Source organism: Siphateles boraxobius, unplaced genomic scaffold (genome assembly GCF_051911475.1).
Source record: "Siphateles boraxobius isolate OS27281-9 unplaced genomic scaffold, OSU_SipBor_1 240, whole genome shotgun sequence".
NCBI lineage: Eukaryota > Metazoa > Chordata > Actinopteri > Cypriniformes > Leuciscidae > Siphateles > Siphateles boraxobius.
This window is the reverse complement of record NW_027508856.1, coordinates 157,165-174,443: the sequence shown is the minus strand read 5'-3', so window position 1 is coordinate 174,443 and position 17,279 is coordinate 157,165. Positions and strand designations below refer to the sequence as shown.

Sequence of the window (17,279 nt, the reverse complement as noted above, 5' to 3'; positions counted from 1 at the left end):
CTGTCAATTATCCACTCAAGCACCTCAGCTGTCAATCATCCACTCAAGCACCTCAGCTGTCAATCATCCACTCAAGCACCTCAGCTGTCAATTATCCACTCAAGCACCTCAGCTGTCAATCATCCACTCAAGCACCTCAGCTGTCAATCATCCACTCAAGCACCGCAGCTGTCAATTATCCACTCAAGCACCTCAGCTGTCAATCATCCACTCAAGCACCTCAGCTGTAAATCATCCACTCAAGCACTGCAGCTGTCAATCATCCACTCAAGCACCTCAGCTGTCAATTATCCACTCAAGCACCTCAGCTGTCAATCATCCACTCAAGCACCTCAGCTGTCAATCATCCACTCAAGCACCGCAGCTGTCAATTATCCACTCAAGCACCTCAGCTGTCAATCATCCACTCAAGCACCTCAGCTGTCAGTCATCCACTCAAGCACTGCAGCTGTCAATCATCCACTCAAGCACTGCAGCTGTCAATCATCCACTCAAGCACCTCAGCTATCAATCATCCACTCAAGCACCTCAGCTGTCAATCATGCACTCAAGCACCTCAGCTATCAGTCATCCACTCAAGCACTGCAGCTGTCAATCATCCACTCAAGCACCTCAGCTGTCAATCATCCACTCAAGCACTGCAGCTGTCAATCATCCACTCAAGCACCTCAGCTATCAATCATCCACTCAAGCACTGCAGCTGTCAATCATCCACTCAAGCACCTCAGCTGTCAATCATCCACTCAAGCACTGCAGCTGTCAATCATCCACTCAAGCACCTCAGCTGTAAATCATCCACTCAAGCACCTCAGCTGTCAATCATGCACTCAAGCACTGCAGCTGTAAATCATCCACTCAAGCACCTCAGCTGTAAATCATCCACTCAAGCACTGCAGCTGTCAATCATCCACTCAAGCACTGCAGCTGTCAATCATCCACTCAAGCACCTCAGCTGTAAATCATCCACTCAAGCACTGCAGCTGTCAATTATCCACTCAAGCACCTCAGCTATCAATCATCCACTCAAGCACCTCAGCTGTCAATCATCCACTCAAGCACCTCAGCTGTCAATTATCCACTCAAGCACCTCAGCTGTCAATCATCCACTCAAGCACCTCAGCTGTAAATCATCCACTCAAGCACCTCAGCTGTCAATCATCCACTCAAGCACTGCAGCTGTCAATCATCCACTCAAGCACTGCAGCTGTCAATCATCCACTCAAGCACCTCAGCTGTAAATCATCCACTCAAGCACCTCAGCTGTCAATCATCCACTCAAGCACCTCAGCTGTCAATTATCCACTCAAGCACCTCAGCTGTCAATCATCCACTCAAGCACTGCAGCTGTAAATCATCCACTCAAGCACTGCAGCTGTAAATCATCCACTCAAGCACTGCAGCTGTCAATTATCCACTCAAGCACCTCAGCTATCAATCATCCACTCAAGCACTGCAGCTGTCAATCATCCACTCAAGCACCTCAGCTGTCAATCATCCACTCAAGCACTGCAGCTGTCAATCATCCACTCAAGCACTGCAGCTGTCAATCATCCACTCAAGCACTGCAGCTGTCAATTATCCACTCAAGCACCTCAGCTGTCAATCATCCACTCAAGCACTGCAGCTGTCAATCATCCACTCAAGCACTGCAGCTGTCAATCATCCACTCAAGCACCTCAGCTGTAAATCATCCACTCAAGCACCTCAGCTGTCAATCATCCACTCAAGCACCTCAGCTGTCAATTATCCACTCAAGCACCTCAGCTGTCAATCATCCACTCAAGCACTGCAGCTGTAAATCATCCACTCAAGCACTGCAGCTGTAAATCATCCACTCAAGCACTGCAGCTGTCAATTATCCACTCAAGCACCTCAGCTATCAATCATCCACTCAAGCACCTCAGCTGTCAATCATCCACTCAAGCACCTCAGCTGTCAATTATCCACTCAAGCACCTCAGCTGTCAATCATCCACTCAAGCACCTCAGCTGTAAATCATCCACTCAAGCACCTCAGCTGTCAATCATCCACTCAAGCACTGCAGCTGTCAATCATCCACTCAAGCACTGCAGCTGTCAATCATCCACTCAAGCACCTCAGCTGTAAATCATCCACTCAAGCACCTCAGCTGTCAATCATCCACTCAAGCACCTCAGCTGTCAATCATCCACTCAAGCACCTCAGCTATCAATCATCCACTCAAGCACCTCAGCTGTCAATCATCCACTCAAGCACCTCAGCTGTCAATTATCCACTCAAGCACCTCAGCTGTCAATCATCCACTCAAGCACTGCAGCTGTCAATCATCCACTCAAGCACTGCAGCTGTCAATCATCCACTCAAGCACTGCAGCTGTCAATCATCCACTCAAGCACCTCAGCTGTCAATCATCCACTCAAGCACCTCAGCTGTCAATCATCCACTCAAGCACTGCAGCTGTCAATCATCCACTCAAGCACCTCAGCTGTCAATCATCCACTCAAGCACTGCAGCTGTCAATCATTCACTCATGCACGCTTTTTTCCTGCTTTTTATTTGACTGGAGATGCAGGATTAGATAGTGTTACAAATGCCAAAAGTAGCAGCCCACAATATGTGCTCAAAAGGGAATACAAAACACTGAAAACAATGAAAAATATGCACATCTAATTTTTTAAAATAGCAGCTTTTATCACATTTTAACTTAGAATAAACAGCACAGATAGTTTTACCATTTACTCACACATTCCAAATAAATGTATTATTAAACTGACTTTACAGTAGAGGAAGATTAAGGTTAGTTATTTTTCATCCTACATCAATTACATTTTTCAACAACAGAGATGTCTGAACTTAACAACTGTTTTTTTGCTTCATTATTTCAATGTGTATTGCTTTTTTTCTTTATAAACCCCGAAAGAATGGAAGTGAAATGTGACAACATGCCCCATAGTTCACTGTAACATCACCATATGACAGAGTTATCTGATCTAATCAAAAAATATACAAGACAAACTAAAATATTTTGTCAATAAAATACAATTATTAACTTTTTCATATAAAATAATGGCATTTTTTAATAATTGAAAATAAATACATTTTTGAGTTTGATAACAAACACACCGGAAAACAGCTATACAGCAAAGTTCAAAACATAATAATAATTAATAACTTCTGAACATTGACCCTCAGTTTTATTGACCTTTTTCTCATGGTTTCTCAATAGAATTCATAAAAGTATAGAATAGAATATCATAATTCTTATAGGGGCTCATTGTAACGCAGTGTGACAACATGACCCGCCTGTGAAACTGGGCTTTAAACTGTTAAATAACAGATATAGGTTAGAGTAATATCAGATTTGTCTAATTTTAAATAAATAAATAAAAACAGAGATGACAAATTAACTTAAGTAAAATATATATATATATATATATATATATATATATATATATATATATATATATATATACACTTTTGCTATGGTTAAAAAATTGTTCAGTGATAGCTGATTTCTGAATTTTGGCGCAATTTCTTCTCTACATAGTGTTGATATGGGAACTAATACACTAAGTTTCGTCATGTTGGCATGTGTGGAAGTATTTAAAACAAGTGTGTGACAACTAGCCCCCCTCACCCCTATTCAATGCACATCTCCCATAAACCAGTATCACATTACATAAACAAGACCATTGTGTTCGTTATTTGTAACATCTTGTAAAACAAGAAAAATAATAAGAATAATGGAACTTGGGACAAAAATAAATTGTTCTGAAAATTCTTATTTTTCTTGTTTTGAAACAGGTTCAGAGAACAAGACTACATTTCCCAGAGTTCCCCTCCTCCTGCAGAAACGAGGGAAGGTGTCTTTAAAAACTCACTATTGCATTAATGTATTATATTGCATAATGTCAGTGTCACATAACGCGTGTTTCCAGCTTTATTCGCGGTTGTTCGCGTCAGTTTCGTGCTGAGGAACTCAGTCAGGGCTTGTTTACACATGTGACGGTGCCTGTGTCGAGTTCACAACTGTTCCCGAGCCAGCGCGATGGGGTTTTCACAGGTCATAAATCCTAGTTAAATATTCAAAGTCATTTTTGTCCTCGGCAAGTGACATTTGTTGATATTGATGATATTGATTAGTTTCTGTCGGGTCAGCACAGGCAGTCCCGCTGGATACCTATTCAGCGAGGAGGGGCGGTGACCGAAAGCACATGCCTTCATTTGGAGCTTCACTATTGGCCGTTTAGGGGGCCTTACTGAACATCCTGCCCTCTGATTGGCGGAGGCAGCTGTCTGTCAGTCTCGTAGTGCGCTGGAATATATAAGCGCGTGAGACTGCTCTGCCACCGCGCGAGATGGAGCAGTTCGAGCTCTTGCATTCATGAGCTTTCGAGAGATCAAACTCTGTTTTTAGTCATCAATATTTTGAGAAGTACATTTCATATTTATTAGAGCATCTCTAGTGCAAATAGAGGGTGGATCTGTCGCAAAACATAGTGTACCAGTCCGCTATTTAGGAGTGATTTTTGCGTTCTTGTTTACGAAAGAAAGGCGGAGAAACGATCGCGCTTAGAAGTGTGTGTGTGTGTGTGTGTGTGCATTATTCATGAGCAGTGCGGTAGACCCTCCTGGGGGTGGAGTTATTTAAATTAGCAGGGCGGAGCCAAGGGCGTGGTGGTGTTGATGTAACACGTGGATCACAAGCACATCAATGTACATCAAACTATATTGAAGGATCGCTAGTCAAGTAAGTACTCTTCATCTGCTTGCCTGCTAGGAAGTAGAATTTGAAGCTTATTTCTGCCACGGAGTAAAAAGTAAAACTGCATTTTGTCTCAGAATTCTGACTTTTTTTCTCGCAGTTCTACATTTATATGGCAATTGTGAGGAACAAAGTTAGAATTTTGAGATTGAAGGTCTTTGCACACTGATCAGACATTTTCGTGTGTGTTTTTTTTCGTATTCGTTATTCAGTCGCTCTGAATTATTAGAACGCCCCTCAAAATGCAAAATGAGGTCGTATTTCTTTAAAGTGCAAGAATTTCGGACTCCGTATGCAAGGACCATAAAAGTCGCAGTAGTCCCTTTAAATTTTCTCATTCTGTGGCGGAAGCTAATGTTTTTTGAACTGTTGTAGCGTATGCTAATGTGTTTTGAACTGTTGTAGTGGATGCTAATGTTTTTTGAACTGTTGTAGCGTATGCTATTGTGTTTTGAACTGTTGTAGTGGATGCTAATGTGTGTTTTGACCTTTGTTTTCCTAGGCTGATGGATGTGGAGCGTGATGTCCGTGCAGAGTGAGCTTCCAGCTGCTAGCGGGGCAGGTTGTCACGCTCCGTCTCCGCTGCTAACATCCGCCCCGGAGCAGGTGACCGCTAACATGGTGCTAACCGAACTCGCCGCTAATCACGTGACCCCTCAGGATGGGGTCAACCAGGACAGACCCTTACAGATGAAGAGCAGCCTGCAGACTCTGGGCGAGACGCCGGTGCCACAGAAACTCAACAAGCGCCGCTTTAGCATGAACGTGGGGTTTAAACATCCGAGTCTTGGGAAACGCAGGCGCCGCGCTAACTCCGAAAGCGACCCGGTGCTGCCCTCAAACTTCCTGATGGGCGGAAACATCTTCGACCCGCTGAACCTCAACAGTCTGTTAGACGAGGACGTTAGCAAGGCGCTCAACGCAGAGACGCCTAAATCATCACCGCTTCCCTCTAGGAGCCGCGAGCCTGTGGAGATCCTAATCCCGAAAGACATCACGGACCCGCTGAACCTGAGCTGCGCGGACGCGGCTGCCGGCGTGCTGGTGTCGCCCATGAAGAGCCGGCGCCGACACCGCAACCGGCACCACCCGGTGGCCACTGCTGACCTCTCAGACGTGGAGAGGCCAAAGGTCATCGAAGGGTCGACGCTCCCTGTTGCGGAGGCTACGGTCGCCGTGGCCCTGAAACCCGTGGAGGAGTCGCCGCGCCCATACGAGCTCAACACATCAATCAACTGTCGTGACGAAGTGGTGCCGCCCATATTGCCGCGACGACGGTCCCACCCCACCTCGACTAGCTCCGCCCCCTCCGCCAAACACAGGAAACGTAGACGAACCACCAGCCATTCTGACCACCTGTCAATCACGCCGACTCCGCCCACTAAACGTCCAATCGTGCAGACCTTCCACACTCCTGTTGTGGGTGGAGCCAGCAGAGCCCCTCCTCTGGGGGCGGAGCTAACCCAGCAGCAGCGCAAGCCTCAGCGCCAGTTCCAGTACGGAACCTACAGCCGTTACTACGGTTACCGTACGCCGTCGCTGACTGCCGACCCGCGCCTGGCCTTCTTTAAGCCGGAGTGGTTCTGCGGGAAACGGGTCCTGGACGTGGGCTGCAACACGGGTCACGTGACGCTGGCCATCGCGCGGCACTGGAGCCCCGCCCACATCCTGGGCCTGGACCTGGACGGGGCGCTGGTGCACACGGCCCGGCAGAACCTGCGCTACTTCCTGTCGGAGCTGCAGGACAGGAAGCAGTCGAGCGGGTCAGAGGTCGAGGGGTTGGCGCCGCTCATGGGCCTCCAGCTGGACCGGGCCTCAGCATTACCCAGGTTCCCCGTGTCCTTCACTCGCTGCAGGGGGCCCATCGCCACACTTCCCATCATGCCTCACTGCCCCGGCACGTTCCCCTGCAACCTGTCCTTCCTGCAGGTGTGTGTGCGACTTACATTTACTGTTATTATCCATATGGTCTCTGTGTGTGAGAGTGTGTGTGTTGGTGGATTTAGTGTGTTGTGTTTTATGCCCAGACTGTTCTCATGCAGTGTGTGTGTGAGTCAGTGTGCATGTGTGTGTTGTGGATTTAGTGTGTTGTGTTTTATGCCCAGACTGTTCTCATGCAGTGTGTGTGTGAGTGAGTGTGCATGTGTGTGTTGTGGATTTAGTGTGTTGTGTGCGTTGTGGTTTATGCCCAGACTGATCTCATGAAGTGTGTGTGTTCAGGGCAATTACGTGCCGGACAGTGATGCGTCAGTGATGTCACAGTGCGCCGAGTATGATGTCATCCTGTGTCTGAGTTTGACCAAGTGGGTCCATTTAAATTCCGGAGACGCTGGAATCAAGAGACTGTTCCATCGCATCTACAGACACCTGTTACCTGGAGGAGTCCTGATCCTCGAACCCCAGCCCTGGAGCTGCTACAGCCGCCACAAGAGACTGACGGTACACACACACACACACACACACACACACACACACACACACACACACACACACACCTGTTACCTGGAGGAGTCCTGATCCTCGAACCCCAGCCCTGGAGCTGCTACAGCCGCCACAAGAGACTGACGGTACACACACACACACACACACACACACCTGTTACCTGGAGGAGTCCTGATCCTCGAACCCCAGCCCTGGAGCTGCTACAGCCGCCACAAGAGACTGACGGTACACACACACACACACACACACACACACACACACACACACACACACACACCTGTTACCTGGAGGAGTCCTGATCCTCGAACCCCAGCCCTGGAGCTGCTACAGCCGCCACAAGAGACTGACGGTACACACACACACACACACACACACACACACACCTGTTACCTGGAGGAGTCCTGATCCTCGAACCCCAGCCCTGGAGCTGCTACAGCCGCCACAAGAGACTGACGGTACACACACACACACACACACACCTGTTACCTGGAGGAGTCCTGATCCTCGAACCCCAGCCCTGGAGCTGCTACAGCCGCCACAAGAGACTGACGGTACACACACACACACACACACACACACACACACACACACACACACACACACCTGTTACCTGGAGGAGACCTGATCCTCGAACCCCAGCCCTGGAGCTGCTACAGCCACCACAAGAGACTGACGGTACACACACACACACACACACACACACACACACACACCTGTTACCTGGAGGAGACCTGATCCTCGAACCCCAGCCCTGGAGCTGCTACAGCCGCCACAAGAGACTGACGGTACACACTCAGACACACACACACACACACACACACACACACACCTGTTATCTGGAGGAGTCCTGATCCTCGAACCCCAGCCCTGGAGCTGCTACAGCCGCCACAAGAGACTGACGGTACACACACACACACACACACACACACACACACACACCTGTTACCTGGAGGAGTCCTGATCCTCGAACCCCAGCCCTGGAGCTGCTACAGCCACCACAAGAGACTGACGGTACACACACACACACACACACACACACACACACACATACACCTGTTACCTGGAGGAGTCCTGATCCTCGAACCCCAGCCCTGGAGCTGCTACAGCCGCCACAAGAGACTGACGGTACACACTCAGACACACACACACACACACACACACACACACACACCTGTTACCTGGAGGAGTCCTGATCCTCGAACCCCAGCCCTGGAGCTGCTACAGCCGCCACAAGAGACTGACGGTACACACACACACACACACACACACCTCGAACCCCAGCCCTGGAGCTGCTACAGGCGCCACAGGAGACTGACGGTACACACTCAGACACACACACACACACACACCTGTTACCTGGAGGAGTCCTAATCCTCGAACCGCAGCCCTGGAGCTGTTACAGGCGCCACAAGAGACTGACGGTAACCACTCAGACACACACAGACACACACACACACACACACACACACACACACACCTGTTACCTGGAGGAGTCCTAATCCTCGAACCGCAGCCCTGGAGCTGCTACAGGCGCCACAAGAGACTGACGGTAACCACTCAGACACACACACACACACACACACACACACACACACACACACACACACACACACACACACCTGTTATCTGGAGGAGTCCTAATCCTCGAACCCCAGCCCTCAAGCTGTTACAGCCGCCACAAGAGACACACACACTCTGTGTTGCGGCTCGTGTCATCGATGTGACCGCTTTAGTGTATTTTATCTGTTTAGTGGTGTGTGATGCGTTTGTGATTAGTGATGTGTGATTAATGATGTGTGATTAATGATGTGTGATTAATGATGTGTGATTAGTGATGTGGGATTAGTGATGTGTGATTAATGATGTGTGATTAGTGATGTTTGATGTGTGTGTTTCAGGACGAGACCTACAGGAACTACAGCAGCATCAGACTCAAGCCTGACCAGTTCAGCTCCTTCCTCACCGCTGAGATCGGCTTCAGCAGCTACGAGCTAATCGGCACACCGCGTACATGTGCTAAAGGTACATCATTCCTCTATCTATCTGTCCTTCCATCCCTCTGTCCATCCACCCATCCTTCCATCCCTCCATCCACCCATCCCTCCCTCCATCCGTTCCTGTCCATCCAGGGCTCGAGACTAACGCCGTCCTATCGTCCTGGGGACGATAGAAAATGTGTTTAGGACGAGCAGAAATATTCTCCAGGACGCCTACAGGACGAAAGACATTTTTGTGTGTGTGTTCATTTATTACTATCCTATTAGGCTAACTTACTTAGAAAATGCCAAAAGTAACCGATCAAACGCAGACTACAACGGAGCGAATCTTCTCATGCTGTTACTATAGTTACTATCACTGGCCGCTACTCACCCGGAGACGTGTTCCGCGGTACCGGGTGCATATGGGTGCATCTATCAAATGACTTAATGACATCGCAAATATGTTGCGCTGGTTAAACAACGGTAAAACAGATTTCTTTGCTTTTCATATTTGCTAAATAATAGCTGCCGTCTGTGTCGGTCTCAATGGGGCTGTTTACACCTGGCCACTTCATGCGTTTTCTCAGATCGGATAGCTATCTGATATATCAAAACGATTCCATTTACATCTGGACACACAAATGTGTTTTTCACAAAACGGAAATAAATCCGATCTTCAATTCCCGCGCTATATGCAGATTTAATATAGTTCACGTCACCGAAAGCAACAGATATGAGCTACATTTTATTGATCATCAGCTAAAATCAAAATCTAAGACCGCAATAAGAGAGTGGCAACAGCACTGGTGAGATCATTCCGCTTCTTTACTTTTAATGAAGATGATTTTGTCTTAAGCGTCTGCAACTTTGATTTGTGGTAGTTTGCACGCTGGCTTGATGAATAGATCGCTCATCTGCGGTGATGCTGAAGTAGCGCCCTCATATCTGGCTATAACATGACATATAACCTATCACACGTTTATTTTTTAAGCATGGTTGAGAGGAGTTAAATCTACATGTGCTTTCAAAAGCCAGATGCATTTACACTTGTCCAGTTTCGTCTGGAATGAGTCTCAGACCTGCTCCTGAAGTGGTTTGAGTGATCGGATTCAAATCCGTCTCGAATGCGTTTCGGAGGGCATTTACACCTGGTCTTTTCACGATCGGAGAGCTATCCGATCACAGGAAACGTATGAAGTGGCCAGGTGTAAACAGCCCCATAGAGCTTGCTTTGAAAAGCTTGCGCGCCAACGTCATTCATGTCATTGGATCACTTGTGGTGACGATGCAGTGTGGGCAGGCTTAAGAGTCCACACGTGGGGTAGAAGCCGCTGATTGGCTGAGAAGCTTTCACTCAAAGCTTTCCTCGGGCTGCTTATTGGATGAACTGCTAAAATGAAAATCACTCACTAGTCACCATAGGCCTGGGTCAAAATGGACGAGCCCAGTATTTATTTGTTATTGTTTAATCCAACCAACTCAAAAAGTTTTGAGCTGTATGTATTATCTCTTAATTTTTGTATATGTAAAAAAAAAGAAAAAAAAGATTTGTTCTGAATGAATACAAAAAAGCATTTAACTCCTGATATTTTTTATTAAATCTGTTTTTTACCTGAATGGAGCTAAATAAATATAATATATATCATAAAGATGGTGTTTTTTAATGGTGTTTTTATTATGTGACTAACAACTATAGATGATAATAACAAAGTACAGAAACAACATTTTGATTTTGGGACAGTTGACATTCACTTTAGGACGGTTCATATTGTTTTTCAGGACGGTTCCTGGACGGAGGTGAAAAAAGTTAGTCTGGAGCCCTGCCTCCATCCATCTATCCATCCCTCCATCCGTCCCTCTGTCCATCCACCTATCCATCCACCCATCCCTCCATCCGTCCCTCTGTCCTTCCACCCATCCCTCCATCCATCCCTCTGTCCATCCACCTATCCCTCCATCCCTCCATCCGTCCCTCTGTCCATCCACCTATCCATCCACCCATCCCTCCATCCGTCCCTCTGTCCATCCACCCATCCCTCCATCCATCCCTCTGTCCATCCACCTATCCATCCATCCCTCCATCCGTCCCTCTGTCCATCCACCTATCCATCCCTCCCTCCATCCATCCACCCATCCCTCCATCCGTCCCTCTGTCCATCCACCTATCCATCCACCCATCCCTCCATCCGTCCCTCTGTCCATCCACCCATCCGTCCATCCATCCCTCTGTCCATCCACCTATCCATCCACCCATCCCTCCATCCGACCCTCTGTCCATCCACCTATCCATCCATCCCTCCATCCGTCCCTCTGTCCATCCACCTATCCATCCCTCCCTCCATCCCTCCATCCGTCCCTCTGTCCATCCACCTATCCATCCCTCCCTCCATCCATCCACCCATCCATCCACCCATCCCTCCATCCGTCCCTCTGTCCATCCACCTATCCATCCACCCATCCCTCCATCCGTCCCTCTGTCCATCCACCCATCACTCCATCCATCCACCTATCCATCCACCCATCCCTCTGTCCATCCACCTATCCATCCCTCCATCCACCCATCCATCCCTCCTTCCACCTATCCATCCACCCATCCCTCCATCCATCCGTCCCTCTGTCCATCCACCTATCCATCCACCCATCCCTCCATCCATCCACCTATCCATCCACCATCCCTCCATCCACCCATCCTTCCATCCATCCCTCTATCCATCCATCCACCCATCTATCCCTCTGTCCATCCACCCATCCCTCCATCCGTCCCTCTGTCCATCCACCAATCCATCCCTCCCTCCACCCATCCCTCCATCCATCCCTCCATCCACCCATCCCTCCAACCACCCATCAATCCATCCCTCCCTCCATCCCTCCCTCCATCCCTCCATCCCTCCAACCACCCATCCCTCCATCCATCCATCCGTCCCCCTGTCCATCCACCTATCCATCCCTCCCTCCACCCATCCCTCCATCCGTCCCTCTGTCCATCCACCAATCCATCCCTCCATCCATCCATCCATCCATCCATCCCTCCATCCACCCATCCCTCCATCCGTCCCTCTGTCCATCCACCAATCCATCCCTCCCTCCACCCATCCCTCCATCCGTCCCTCTGTCCATCCACCAATCTATCCCTCCCTCCATCCATCCCTCCAACCACCCATCCCTCCATCCATCCCTCCACCCATCCCTCCATCCATCCATCCCTCCGTCCCCCTGTCCATCCACCCATTCATCCCTCCATCCCTCCGTCCCCCTGTCCAACCACCCATCCATCCCTCCATCCACCCATCCCTCCAACCACCCATCCATCCATCCCTCCATCCATCCCTCCATCCATCCATCCCTCCATCCGTCCCTCTGTCCATCCACCAATCCATCCCTCCCTCCCTCCATCCCTCCAACCACCCATCCCTCCATCCATCCCTCCATCCACCCATCCCTCCATCCGTCCCTCTGTCCATCCACCAATCCATCCCTCCATCCATCCATCCCTCCATCCGTCCCTCCATCCATCCATCCCTCCATCCGTCCCTCTGTCCATCCACCAATCCATCCCTCCATCCATCCATCCCTCCATCCCTCCAACCACCCATCCCTCCATCCATCCATCCATCCATCCATCCCTCCGTCCCCCTGTCCATCCACCTATCCATACCTCCCTCCCTCCATCCATCCATCCTTCATTGCTTCACATTGATGAACAGGAAAATATCAGTATCACACAATTCTTCAATTGGGAATCAGTAATTTCACTCACTTCATTTCAGCTATATGTAGCTTTGTTTTAAAAGACATGTAATATTCATAATACATTGATTTGGATATAGGGGAGAGCCGGGACGGTTGAACACTTTTCAGATAAACGTCGTTTCCTAAGATAAGGTTACAAATAGATTTTTTGTGTGTGTGTGATCAACAACTCACATATGTGTTCTCTTAGTATCAAGTGTTATTCGGTAGAAACATAGAATGATTTAAGTAAAAATTTACTTTGAACGGGAGTTGGGTTTTGTTTCAATCGTCCCTCCACAGCGGGACGATTTAAACACATGGGTGGGACGGATGAAACATAAGTTTAAACGGTAACTATTCATCTAATTCTTGTTTTTATGAACAATACCTGACAAGTAACTTATGTACATATTGTTACAAACATATTTTGTCATTTATTTTCATTTTAAGGTTCATATTAACATTTTTGTTCTGTCGCCCAATAAACAATCGGCGATAAGCCTTTGTGCATTTTGCGTAATCTTTCTAATAGGCTATTTTGAAGAAGACAGACAAATCCGTTTACAATTAATTCTTACATTTATTCCTTGAGTCATATTGAGTGATTTAGTCATATTGAGTGTTTTCCTATGACCAGGTTTAACTGGCACGAGTCGCTGTTTCAACCGTCCCGACAGCGCCTCCAGCCATTTAAACCTGTTTTGTCCGTAAACTAAAAAACTCTGATATTATACACTTAAGGGTGTGATGCAGTACTAATACACCTGCCATATTATTATTACAATGGCACATGAAACAATAAATATAACTTGTCAGTCAAAAAAAAGTACCGCACAAAAGATTTCACTAACCACCCTGGACGGAGGTGAAAAAAGTTAGTCTGGAGCCCTGCCTCCATCCATCCATCCATCCCTCCATCCGTCCCTCTGTCCATCCACCTATCCATCCACCCATCCCTCCATCCGTCCCTCTGTCCATCCACCCATCCCTCCATCCATCCCTCTGTCCATCCACCTATCCATCCATCCCTCCATCCGTCCCTCTGTCCATCCACCTATCCATCCCTCCCTCCATCCATCCACCCATCCCTCCATCCGTCCCTCTGTCCATCCACCTATCCATCCACCCATCCCTCCATCCGTCCCTCTGTCCATCCACCTATCCATCCACCCATCCCTCCATCCGTCCCTCTGTCCATCCACCTATCCATCCACCCATCCCTCCATCCGTCCCTCTGTCCATCCACCCATCCCTCCATCCATCCCTCTGTCCATCCACCTATCCATCCATCCCTCCATCCGTCCCTCTGTCCATCCACCTATCCATCCCTCCCTCCATCCATCCACCCATCCCTCCATCCGTCCCTCTGTCCATCCACCTATCCATCCACCCATCCCTCCATCCGTCCCTCTGTCCATCCACCCATCCGTCCATCCATCCCTCTGTCCATCCACCTATCCACCCATCCCTCCATCCGACCCTCTGTCCATCCACCTATCCATCCCTCCCTCCATCCATCCATCCGTCCCTCTGTCCATCCACCTATCCATCCACCCATCCCTCCATCCGTCCCTCTGTCCATCCACCTATCCATCCACCCATCCCTCCATCCGTCCCTCTGTCCATCCACCCATCCCTCCATCCATCCACCTATCCCTCCTCTAGAGTTATTTTTCTATCGAATTTATGGCCATTGAATGTCTTTACTGAGGATAATGTGACGTTATTGTTCTCCTGCTGTTTTACTGACGGATGAAACACTGATTGATGGATTACATGAGACATGATTGATTTCAGGAAGTTGTTCTGAATCTTTCAACATTCCTTCTGATGTTCAATGATGTTTAATTGTTGCATGATCGGTTCACCTGTCTCACACACACACACACACACACACACACACACACACACACACACACACACACACACACACACACACACACACACATTTACTGATGAAACTGACAGGATTAGAAACTGAGACTTTGTTTCATATTAAAATGAGTTTTGTTTGACAGATTCTGATCAGCTGATCATCAATATGACGTTTTATTCTGCTTTGATTTCCTTTTCAGGACTTCAGAGGTCGATTTACCTGTTCCATAAAGGCCCGGCCTCCAACAGGAAGTGAGATTCAGGAAGAGCGATGGAATTGTCATTGGATCTTCTGATTTAAACCAACACACACTTTTTGGTGTTTGGTAGCGTTGTGTTGAGGTTTGTTTCTTCCTGTGCCCTACAGAGGGAGCGCTGGACTACTTCCTGTTTGCTCTGTTTTTAACTGCTCTACGTGTCAGAACTGAGACACTTTGACCTCTGGGTCACATGACCCGTGTGTGTGTGTTACCGTACGTCACGTGTGAATCGATCGGCTGTGACGGCACACGTCTCCCTGTAACACTGACACACGCCTGTTCTGCATTGAGAGGCTGGTATCTGAGCCGCTTCCACATGTGCAAATAAACCTGATGTGTTTCTGTTATGGTTGATTGTGCTTGATTTCCTCCGACAGCAGGGTTCGTAAAAGTCTTGCATTTATTTTGATCAAATTTAAGGTCATAAAATTTCTTAAATGGTGTAAGAAAAGTCAAAATTATCATTTCAAGATGTTTTAAATTTGTAGATGGAATCGCTATATTAAACTTCAAAAGGCTTTGATTTGTTGGAGCCCATGTTTAAAGTCTTGATGTAGTTTTTGGGCTCTGCTAGAACAGGTTTTCATGCTTGAATGTTGAATATATTCCCCATATTCTCCATTGCTGCAGCTCCTCTTCTAATGATGTCCAGGTCACGAATGAATCGTTCTTTTGAACCGGTTATTTTTAATGAACTGGATGAAGCAGTTCACCAAATCGGACTGAACCGTTTGAAAAGTTTGCATTTATGATCCTATGATGCCGTGTTTTTTCGCTAACTCCTTCAGCGCTCCAGTTAGTCCAACAGTACACTTAACTGAGAACGAGAACTGTCTCTGCCGAGGGTTTCATAATGGGGGCAAAATGTCGGTTTCTGATGTCTTTTGCTGAAAAGCATAAAGTATAACAAATTATATGTATCGAACATGTTTCGGTAATCCAATGGCAGTAGTTCTCGAGTCAACATCACACAATTAACAGTCGGTTAATGGTTACAGCAGTTCTCCAGTCACCAGTGCCATGAACTAGGGTTCGTACGGGTGCTTGAAATCCTTGAAAATGCTTGAATTTTGATGTTGTGTTTTCAAGGTTTAAAAAAAAAAGTGCTTAAATTTTGGAAAAAATGCTTGAAATTGTAACTGTATTTCTCTCACAACAAATGCCTGTCTGACTGAATAGTTTGTCTATTAAATGGAGAAATGAAATGTAATCCTTCAGATACAAAGCGATTTGCGCTACGCTGCCAGAGCAAAAGTAGGCGGAGATTTCATTTTGATTTCCGCGCTTGTTTGGGTGCCGCGCAGGTAATCGTCACAGAGCGCAGCGCCAAAAGTTTAACTATTTTTAACTTTGACGCGGCGTGCGCTCGAGATCGCCAATGCTGCACTCCGCTTTGGTCGACTCGGCAACAAAACGCCCTCGCGCGGCGCAAACCATAGAAATAAACGGGTGTCATAGCGCAGCATTCCGCGTCCTGTCTGAACGGGCCATTAGTGGCTGTTTACACCTGGCCACTCCATGCGTTTCTCAGATCGGATAGCTATCTGATTTATCAAAACGATTCCATTTACACCTGGTCACATAAATGTGTTTTCGGAAAACGGATATAAATCCGATCTTCAATTCCCGCGCTATATGCAGATTTAATGGAGTTCACGTCACCGAAAGCAACAGATATGAGCTGCATTTTATTGATCATCAGCTAAAATCAAAATCTAAGACCGCAATAAGAGAGAGCGGCAACAGCACTGGTGAGATCATTCCTCTTCTTTACTTTTAATGATTGTGTGTTAAGCGTCTGCGACTTAATTTCACTGTGATTTGCGATAGTTTGCTCGTTCGCTTGATGAATAGAGCTTTTCATCTGCGGTGATGCGTGTTGCAGTAGCGCCGTCATATCTGGCTATAACATTACATATAGCCTATAACACACTCTCACATGTTTATTTTTTAGCTTTTTTGAGAGGAGTAAAATCTACATGTGGTTTCAACAACCAGATGCATTTACACTTGTCCAGTTTCGTCTGTAAAGTGGCCAAGATCTCCTCCTGAAGGGGTTTGAGTGATCGGATTCAAACCCGTCTCGGATGCGTTTCGGAGGGCCTTTACTCCTGGTCTTTTCACGATCCAATCACAGAAAATGCATGAAGTGGTCAGAAGTAAAGTACTTGGTGTGATAATGTAATGTTAGTATTGGATGTCCGTTATGGCACGTTCATTTGTGGATGCAGTGAACATAGCTAGAGT

The 17,279-nt window shown here is 47.5% G+C and overlaps 1 protein-coding gene across 4 annotated transcripts; it reads left to right on the top strand.

Moving 5' to 3' along the window:
• The first annotated feature begins 3,925 nt into the window (after window positions 1–3,925).
• Window positions 3,926–15,379, top strand: mepceb (methylphosphate capping enzyme b). 4 transcript variants are annotated; one of them, XM_077241864.1, is made up of 5 exons: window positions 3,926–4,729; window positions 5,247–6,673; window positions 6,965–7,183; window positions 9,085–9,208; window positions 14,973–15,379. In XM_077241864.1, the coding sequence occupies exons 2-5, from the start codon at window positions 5,255–5,257 to the stop codon at window positions 15,026–15,028; spliced, it is 1,818 nt and encodes a 605-aa protein (XP_077097979.1). In that variant the 5' UTR covers window positions 3,926–4,729; window positions 5,247–5,254; the 3' UTR covers window positions 15,029–15,379. The 4 variants fall into 4 exon arrangements, 1 of the variants encoding a protein (XP_077097979.1); XR_013206926.1 differs by lacking the exon at window positions 14,973–15,379 and adding an exon at window positions 7,240–8,429 and having other exon boundaries at window positions 4,283–4,729; window positions 6,965–7,209; window positions 9,085–9,209; XR_013206925.1 differs by lacking the exon at window positions 14,973–15,379 and adding an exon at window positions 7,448–8,429 and having other exon boundaries at window positions 4,283–4,729; window positions 6,965–7,339; window positions 9,085–9,209.
• Window positions 15,380–17,279: the final 1,900 nt, after the last annotated feature.

Bases quoted from the DNA above. Each gene is read 5' to 3' on its own strand.
- mepceb (XM_077241864.1), top strand. From the start codon at position 5,255: ATGTGGAGCGTGATGTCCGTGCAGAGTGAGCTTCCAGCTGCTAGCGGG. The intron at 6,674-6,964 runs GTGTGTGTGCGA...GTGTGTGTTCAG, and splicing joins GCAACCTGTCCTTCCTGCAG to GGCAATTACGTGCCGGACAG. The intron at 9,209-14,972 runs GTACATCATTCC...TTTCCTTTTCAG, and splicing joins ACCGCGTACATGTGCTAAAG to GACTTCAGAGGTCGATTTAC.